The 9,197-nt window shown below is 42.0% G+C and overlaps 1 protein-coding gene across 4 annotated transcripts in view; it reads left to right on the top strand.

The window, feature by feature from the left end:
* The first annotated feature begins 632 nt into the window (after positions 1–632).
* Positions 633–9,197, top strand: part of ZFP62 (ZFP62 zinc finger protein) — a 51,345-nt gene continuing 42,780 nt past the window's right edge. Inside the window, exons 1-2 of one of the 4 annotated variants that reach the window (XM_068536614.1) lie at positions 5,600–5,636; positions 8,914–9,005. In XM_068536614.1, coding sequence (XP_068392715.1) covers positions 8,999–9,005 — 7 coding nt within the window. In that variant the 5' untranslated portion in view covers positions 5,600–5,636; positions 8,914–8,998. Of the gene's footprint in view, positions 701–5,557; positions 5,637–8,913; positions 9,006–9,197 lie in introns of those variants that run through there. The other 3 variants (XM_068536615.1, XR_011073210.1, XM_068536613.1) reach the window with 3 other exon arrangements.

Genomic DNA, 9,197 nt, shown 5'->3' with positions numbered 1-9,197 from the left:
CAATGTGCCCTCAAGGTGTCTTATGCAATTACAAACTTAAGATAAAAGATATTTAGATGTTACTTTAAAGAAAGGATCGCTTTTCAGTCATTTCAATCTGGGGTTTCAGAAGCCGACACCGGAGGTCACTGCCCCGCTGCCGCCGCTGCAGAGTTGGTGTCAGGTCTGGTCCCTGAGCTGCCCGTCCGGGAGCGCTTCGCTTCGCTCTGAGGTCAGGAGCTCTCCAGCCGCCGCGTCCGCCCCTGTTAAGACCCTCAGGGGCCCCAGTCCCCGCCCTCTCCTCTGCCCTCATTCCTCCCTCCCGGGGTAGCCCACGCAGCCTCACTTTGTAACAAGTTACGTTCAAATACAGCTGTCATCAGGTGTTTATTCTACCGAGCCACTTATTTGCTTTATTGTCTGCCCCACCCCGGAACGTAAAGTCCTTGAAAACTGGAACTTCGTCAGTTCGCCCCTTGCTCGCGCCACAACGAGCCACAACGACTTATCTTGATAGTAAAGGAACAATACTCCCTCTGCGCCCAGGCCGTCGCAGAGCACCTCGGGTCACGTGCCCGAAACGGGAACTATCATCGAGTCAGTCCTCCAACCTCCCAGAGAGGACTCGGAAGTGCCCCAGAGCCGGCGTGAGTTTTTCCGGCCGGGCCGTCAGCGCTTTTGTCCCGCCGGCGGCCGGGCTCCCGCGGTGCCCCCACAGCCAGTACGTGAGTCCGAGGCCGCCCGGGCTCCCGCCCCCGGCCCTAACCTGCCACGCCCTTCCCTTCTTGGCAGGGTCCTAGCTACCCCTCGGGTCTCGGGCGGGATTCGGGAGGAAGCGCGCCCCCTCCCCACACATACATCAGGAAGCGAGTTTCGGGGAAGTGGAGGGGAGGGAAGATTTCGGGCCGGCCGAGGGGTTTAGGGCGCGCCCCTGGAATATAATGGGCTCCTTGCGCGCCCCACCTCCGGCTGTCCGAGCGGGTCAGGGCCGGGTTGGGGCTGCCCGGTGCGTGCAGAAGGGCTGGGGCCCCGCACCCGTGTTTATCAACTCTTCGCTGCTGTTTCGAGCGGGAGGGGAACCCTGAAAATTAGTGCTTTAAAATAAGCCCCCGTGGCAGTTCAGTTTGGCCCTGGGATTTGAGAGAAAATACAAGCGTTGGAGGGGCCCCTCCCCCCACACCTTTATTTTTCTTTGATGGGGCAGTGATGTTGAGAGACTCTTATCGCAGGTGTGGATCGAGCCGCTGGGAGGCGCTTCTCGGCCTTCGCCCTAGGGGAGCTCACCTGTTTTACAGACAGGGGATCAGGCTGCCTGTAGCTGCCTCTCACAAGTTGAGAAGGAATTGACTAGGTCCCAGGGAGAAGAAGGTCGAGGAGGCTCCTAGACCTGGGGACAGCCTGTGGGAGCCCAGGCGTGGGGATGTGAATTAGAAATGGGGAATGCCGGGGCTGGGTGTGCTGCTCTAAGACTTTTGGACTAGGAGGCCACCAGGAGTGTTTTCTTTTTGAAAGCACGAGGATTTTTTCTTAAATAAGTTTTTGATTATGTAATGTATTCATATGGTTCAGATATTAAAAATATGAAAAGATGTCAGTGAAAAGGTTTTCTTCTGCCCAGCTGTCTGCCTAGGCCCAACCCCAGTAGATAACCAACCACATTTGTTAGGTTATTTGAGTGTATCTTCCCAGAGTTTCTTTATGCAAACACTGGCAGATTTGAATGTAGTTAGTTCCTCTTTTTTTTACACAGGTGGTAGGGTACTGTTCAGAGTTCTGCCCCTTGCTTCTTTTGCTAAATCTATGTTAGAGGTCATCGGAACACAAAGAGCTTTTTTTTAATACATTGCTGTGGTATTGGACTGGACATTGTTTGGATGTTTTGGATGTCCTGTAATTTTTTAGATCTATTCAGGCCATTTGCGTTGTTTCCAGTTTCTTTGTTACATCAAACAATGGCACATCCAGGGACATTGTACCAGGGCTTATCTGAGCAAGGGTTTTTAAAGAAGGGATTAACAATGATAAAAAAAAATGTTGTTTTACATTAACTCTGCCAGTTATTGGTAGATTGTTAAATATGTCAATACATTATTATAATAAGTCATGTAGAGTGTTTAAAGAACAAATTAAACCAAGTAGCTTTTCTCTCCTGAGACCTGTGTTTATGATACTTAGCCTTACAGTAGCCTAATCAACCATCTATTAATGACTGTCTTCAAGCCAGTCTTTGCCCCTTTAGCTTCAGAAAATCTCCTTTGCTTACCTTATTCCTTAGGATGACTAGAAATCTCTTCTCCCCTACCGAGTTTGAGAGTGCTCTATTTCATTTTTTACTTTAAGGAAAAATCACCTTTAATCATAAGGATTAAGCAGTAGAACCAACTTATGTTAACCAATTACAATTCTGATACTCGTAAACTTAATGCAATAACTAAATCACAAATCGTACTCTCTCTCTTTCCATCTGCATATCAATTTTCTCACTTCTTAGTCTCATCTTTCATTTGTCCCATCCTCCCACTTCTGTCTTCTGAGTTGGTAAGCATTTTGCTCTCACATTCCCTCTTATTTTCTCTTTTTCTTTCTCTGGTCACCTCCAAGTCCAGTATAATATCCAAGAACTTAAGACACATAATTCAGATGGTAGATTGATTTGTGGAATATGGTTGGTACTCTGGAAATCCACGGTAGCTGCATTTGTTGCACCTGTTGCTTATTGAAGTCTGTTGTTAAGGCAGGAATTTTCAACCAGAGTGAGCCACAGTTCCTCTCTTGTGAGTTGTCTATTCTCTTGAGAAGTGGCTCCTGACTCTCCTGGGCAGGGATAGTAAGAATTACGGACAGATTCTTACTATCTGCATGTTCTTTTCTAGGCATTGGTGGTAGAAGATGAACAGCATGAAGCACACATTTGCCCGGAGGTGTGGGTCATGTGTAATTTGGAAGGAGTGGATGGCTTTCTGTGGCTGAAACTTTTAACTGATGTAACTAGGTTATTGGGATGTAACCAGTTTTCTCTCTGTTGAAAACTGATTAGAGAGGAGTTCCCCATCATCAGCTTTGAGAACTTTTAAGAAATTAAACCTGTCTGTCCCTCTCTCTCTGCAGGAGTTGTGCTTTTGGAGCGATTCCTTTCTTGTGTCATAGGGGACACATGAGCTAGCCACCACATCAGTCTTGATTGGATTATAATAACCTCCTTCTAGACTGCAGGACTCAGTTCTCCCCCTGCCCCCAATCCATTCTCCCATTGCAACTAGTATGAGTGATCTGTATTTCTTTTAATTTTATATTATGAAAAAATGTAAACATAACAGGAAAGTAGAATAGTACAGTGAACTCCATACATCCATCACTCAGATTCAACAATTATTAGGATTTGGCTACATTTGTTTCCCTTTTCCCTTTTTCATTTTTCTTTGTTGAAGTATTTTAAAGGAAATTCCAGACATCATGCCATTTTATCCTAGCATACTTTAGTTTAAAAAAAAAAAGATAATGGCCACAATGCCATTATCTTACACCATCCTAAATTAATTCTGATTCCTTGATTTTATCTAACAGGAATTGGTAGACTTCTGGGTCTATGGTCTGTTTTTGTATGGCCTGCAAGCTGAGAATGTTTTTTACATTTTTAAAGGGATGTTCAAAAGCAAAGCAAAGAGAAAAAAAGGAAAAGAAAAACAAGTAATAGAGTTGTATGTGGCCAACAAAACCTAAAGTGTCTTATGTCTGGCCCTTTACTTACTCCTGATTTGATCGAATAAGTGATCTTTCAAAATGCATATCCGAGTTTGTCCCTCTTTGCCTAAAACTCCTCGGGATCAAGTCTGGACTCCTTAGTATGATGGGCAGAGCCTGGTGCAGCCCTTATTTTTGCCCACTTATCCAGCTCTGCCTGCCATCTTCTGTTCCAGATGTCCAGAGGGTGGTGGACACCAGCCCCTTTGCACCTGCTCTTCCCTCTGTTAGAACTATTCCTCTCTTCTTGAAGCTCTTCCTAGTTCTTTGAAGCAGAGTCTATCTCTACCCCTTCTTCCATCATCCATGCCTAGTGTCTGCCATTTTTATTGTGTGTTGGTTGTTTTCCTGCCAGACTCTCATACTAGTTTGCAAGTCCTTATTGGCCAGGACTTGTCTTTTCCATCTCTGTGTCCCTAGGACTAGCCCAGTGGCTGGAGAGAAAAGTAGGATATGGATCATTATATAAGTTCGCTGGGCAACACTCAGTCGCAGAGATAACTGAGATACTAGAATGTATCTTCAGTATTGTTTGTAAGGATAACTTAATATTTTGTTATTCTCTTGACTGTCTTTACAATTTAGCAGCTGTCTTAGTCCTTGTGGGCTGCCATAACAAAATACCACAGACTAAGTGGCTTATAAACAACAAATTTATTTTACATAGTTCTGGATGCTGGGAAGTCCAAGACCAAGGCCCCAAGGGGTCTCTGTGGTATCTCTTTTCTAAGAACACTAACCCCATTCATGAAGGCTCCACTCTCATAACCTAAGTATCTCCCACAGACTTCCCACTTCTAATACCATCATTATGTTTTAGTGCTTTTCTGCCTGTGTTTTCGACTGAAGTCTTCTTAGTCTTAGTATTGATTAATATGAATTTCATTGCAAACCATCTGTTTTCAGTGAAGCTACACATTTATATTGCTCTGTTTTGATTTGTCATTAAGGGGATTGGATGAACTACAATCAGATGATGGGAAACTCTGCTTCCACCCAAACAGAGGAGGTTAAGCAGGGCTAGAACAGGGAGACTCCTGGAGTCTGCCTAGGTTAGAGAGGTAAACAGTGAAGTATTTGTGATTTCATGTAGACCCGGCCAGTCAGCAGCCAATCAAACAAGGAATCCGAGAGGACATGAAGGGAACTGAGAATTAGCCTGTCAGAGAGAGGGGAAAGGGTCCATCTGGGTCAAGCATTAGTAAGTGTGGTGTCAGCAAGGGGTGAATTAGCATGGCCCCTTTGGTGTTTAGCAAGTCATTCCAGCTGGCCAGATGCGGAAGGCTTCAAGCACACTAGGTAGCCTGGAAACACCCACTGGAGAGTGTTCACATGTGCATTTTACAAAATTCTTGACAGTTATTGGAAGAGAATTGGAAAGGGATAAGAACGAAGGTAGGAGACTATGGCAGGAGTTCAGAAGGGAATTTAGGAGGGCTTAAACTAAGGCCCTAGCAGTGGGAATGGAGTGGGGGGTGGCGACATGAGAACTGTGTAGACAGTGGAATCAGCTGGTCTTAAGTGGTCTTTTGGATGTGGAGTGGTGAGGGAAAGAGAAGTGCCCGAGACGGGTGGATATGAGGCTCTATAATTGAAGAGAGGAGTGTGGGCCAGAGATGAGGTTCTACAAGACAGCTTGTAGGAGCCACGCATATATATGGGACTGCCCAGGGAGAGCATGTAGAGTCACAAGAGGAGAGGTTCAAGACAGAACAGGGAGCCAGGAACATCCAAGGGCTAGCGGGGGGGGGGGGAGTCAGCACCTGGCCCTGAAGAAGCTAATGCAGCATGGTCTGAGTGGAAGAATTCAGATTAAATAGATGAGGCATGAGGGGAGACGGGACATGAAGACCACTTTTCCAAGACACAACTGTGAACAGGAGACAGGATGGCGAAAGCAGTACCTGGAGGGGAAGGTATAGTTGAGAGAATTTTAAATTTACATTTTGACATTTTAAAACTTTTTATTTGGAAATAATTTCAAATATATAGAAAAATTTCAAGAGTAAGAATAGTGAAAAAAATACCCTTTACTCATTTACCTGTGATTAACATTCTACTTCATTTTGTCTTCTCTCTCTTGCTCTTTCATGCATATCTATCCATCTATCTATCTATCTATCTACTTTTTTCCTAAACCATTTGAGGGTAACTTACGTACATCATGCATGGCCCTTTATCCCTAAACACTTCAGCGTATATTTATAGGGATATTCTCTTGCATAACTACAGTATAATTGTCAACTTGAATAAATTTAAAGTTGATATTACTTTTGCCTAACTTATCATACATACTCCAATTCTATCAGTTGGCACGATTATTTTTTATAAAGCTTGTCCCTTCACTACACATCCAGGTGAGGTCAGGTATTGAATTTGTGGTCAAATCTCTGCAGTCTTCTTTCATATGGAACATTTCTATAGCCTTTCTTTGTCTTTTATGAAAATGACATTTTTGAAGAATACAAATAGCTTTTAGTAGAATGTTCTTTATTTTGGATTTATCTGATCTACCTGATGTTTCCTTGTTTCATTTCAGGTAATGCATTCTTATAAGTGATGTGTCCTTCTCAGGGCATCACTTCTGGAAGCACATGATGTTTATCTGCCCCCACTGGCAATATTAACTTAAGACCCCTAGCCAAGACTCTCCACTGTGTAATTACTATTTTACCTCTTGCGGTCTATGGGGGAATATTTTAAGACCATGCATATATCCTGCTCCTTGTCAGAATTTCCCCCTAGATTTAGAATCCATTGATAATTCTCCCCTGATCCAGTCTTTACCTTGATAGTTGCAGAATGCTGAGTTTTTTCTTGCAACTCTACTACTCCCTCCACATTTTCCAACTGGCCCTGGCATTCTGCTGTCAGCAAGAGGCCTCCCTTTCTCCCCTATTTGTGCCTGTATGGACTCATGAAATCCTATTTTCAATGGCTTACGATTCTTTACATAATCATTATTATGGAACCTAAATTCGGTGTTGAAGCTGGGTCTTGTGCCCACATTTTTGTTTTGTGTTGTTTTAAGCATCTCCTTATTTGCTGGCATAACAGGATGTCTCAGCTCCTTTTGTACCTATCCTGCCCCCAGCCTGGAATCCTCCTGCTTCCTTTTACTAGGTTATGGTAGTAGAGACCCAGAACAAGGTGCTAGATGTGTGCACGTTAACTCAGGTATTTTTGCTTCTTAGCTATCAGCAGACAGAGCTAGAGAATATATGTACATTCACACACGTATACATACAAATTTAAATACATGTGAATATACACTTATATGATGTGCACATTTATATATAATTTAGAAATCATGAGTTCACACCAGTACCTCCAATTTGTCCACAAAGGGTTCTTTCTTATCTTCCCCTGTTCCATATTTTTATATTCCTTCTTCCTCCAGGAGGGCCCTGGCTCTCAACTAAATCAACACATTTACTCAGTCTCATAATAGATCTAAAATTGTTTCTGAATTGCTTTGCCCATTCCACTACAGAAAGCAAACCTGCTAAAAAGGATTGTTTGCAGCTCTTCCCCACTTCCCCCTCCAGCCTTCCCAAGACTGAGAGTATATAGTATAGTCACATACTATGTACCCAAGTGACATGGGTTAGTTCTTTGTTTCTTTTTGTTTCCTTCTTCTTATGGTATTCATGTGAAACACAAATGAGTTAATTTGTTTCTGTTCACTTTCTGGTTTCACTTTACCGTTGTCCAGTTTTCTCACTGATTTAATTTTATTCTTTGAATCTGCAGAACATGATCATGCTTCCACGAGTAAAGACTATACAAAAAGCTGTACTCTGAGCGTCTCTCTCCCCTCTCGCTTCTGTTCCCCTGCCCTACCCGTTATAGGTAACAGGCTTCACTGTTCTGTGGATTCTCTCATTACTGAAAAGATAAGCAGCTGTATGCTTGTTTTTTTATTTTCTTACGTAGAATGTAGCATATATGCTTTTTTTCACTTTACAACCTGTCATGGAAATTGCTTCCTATCAATTTATAGAAATGTTCCTCATTCTTATTTGGTTCTCCAGTGTGTATATGTGCCATAGTTTATTTAACCAGTCTTCTGTGCTTGGACGTGTAGGTAGTTTTCCAAATTTTGTAATTAAAAATAAGGCTACAATGAATAACTTTGTGCATATATACTTTTGTATTGTTGGAAGTGTATCTTTGGTATGAATTCCTAGATGGGATTTCTCGATTAGAGAATAATGCATACATAGTTGTGTAGATATTGGCAAATTTCCTTCAACAGGGGTTATGCCAGTTTGCATTCCCAGTAATGGATGAGAGTGCCTGTTTTCCCACAGCCTCACCCACAGAGCATATTGTTAAGTTTTTTAATATTTGCCAATCTGATAGATGAGAAAGGGGATCTTTGTATAGTTCTTATTTGCATTTCTCTTATTATGAGTGAAATTGAAAACATGTTTAAGGGCCGTTTTAGTTTTTCTTTTTGTGAATTGTCTTCATGTCTTTTGCCCATTTTTCTGTAGGATTTTTAGTCTCTTTTTCTTCAACTTTTAAAAATTCTTTGTATATAAGAGATATTATCACTTATATAAGCACTTATATATGATGTATGTTGCAAATATTTTCTTCCACCTGTCATATATTTGTTGATTTTGCTTATGGTATTTTTGCCATGCAATTTTACTTTTATTCCTGTATAGTCCAATTTATTAATCTTTTCGTTTATTGCATCTGGGTCATAGAAAACTTTCTCTGTACTTAAGTTATGGAGGCATTCACCCATGTTTTCTTCTAGCATTTGTATAGTGTTTTTAATATTTAGAGATCTGCTATGTTTGGAGTTTATTCCTGTGAATGGTGTAAAGAATGGATCTAATTTTATTTTTTTACAAATGGCTTTATACTTGTTCCAACACTATTAAAAAGACCGTTTTTGCCTCAATAATTTGATATACCATCTTTATCATATACTTGATTTCTATGTGTAATTGGAATTATTCTGAATTTTTATTCTATTCTGTTTATTTATATACCAATACCACACTGTTTTAGTTATAGCAGCCTTTTGGCATATTTAGATATCTAGTATGGTTAGTTCTCCTCCCTTGTAGCTCTTCCTTTTCTTTTTTTCCCCCTGACAAATTTTGTGTGTTTCCCTGGCAGTTTTAGGGGATTAGTTTTATGGCTGTAGAAACTTGAACATCTTTCTCTTTTCAGGGCTGAGGGTGAGTAGAGGTAGAGGGGCCAAGGCCAAAGGGAATGGATGGAGCAAGGTCCCTGATGTGATGGGAGCAGGATTCAGATGAAAGGTGTGTTGCTGTTGATGGTCTGGAATTCCACTGCCCACCCAGTAGCACTCACATTTTAAATGGCATGGACTGCTCTGCCCAAGGTAGTAAAGAAAGGGAGCAAGGAACTAGGTCATGCCAGCATTCCTCAGTGACTTCTAATGATCTCTTACCTAATATTACTTAATAGTCATTTTGTGGAGCTTTCTCAGA

The sequence above is a fragment of the Eschrichtius robustus genome, chromosome 2 (genome assembly GCF_028021215.1).
Source record: "Eschrichtius robustus isolate mEscRob2 chromosome 2, mEscRob2.pri, whole genome shotgun sequence".
NCBI classification, from domain to species: domain Eukaryota; kingdom Metazoa; phylum Chordata; class Mammalia; order Artiodactyla; family Eschrichtiidae; genus Eschrichtius; species Eschrichtius robustus.
Note: the sequence above shows the minus strand (reverse complement) of the source record. Positions and strands in the feature narration are given on the sequence as shown.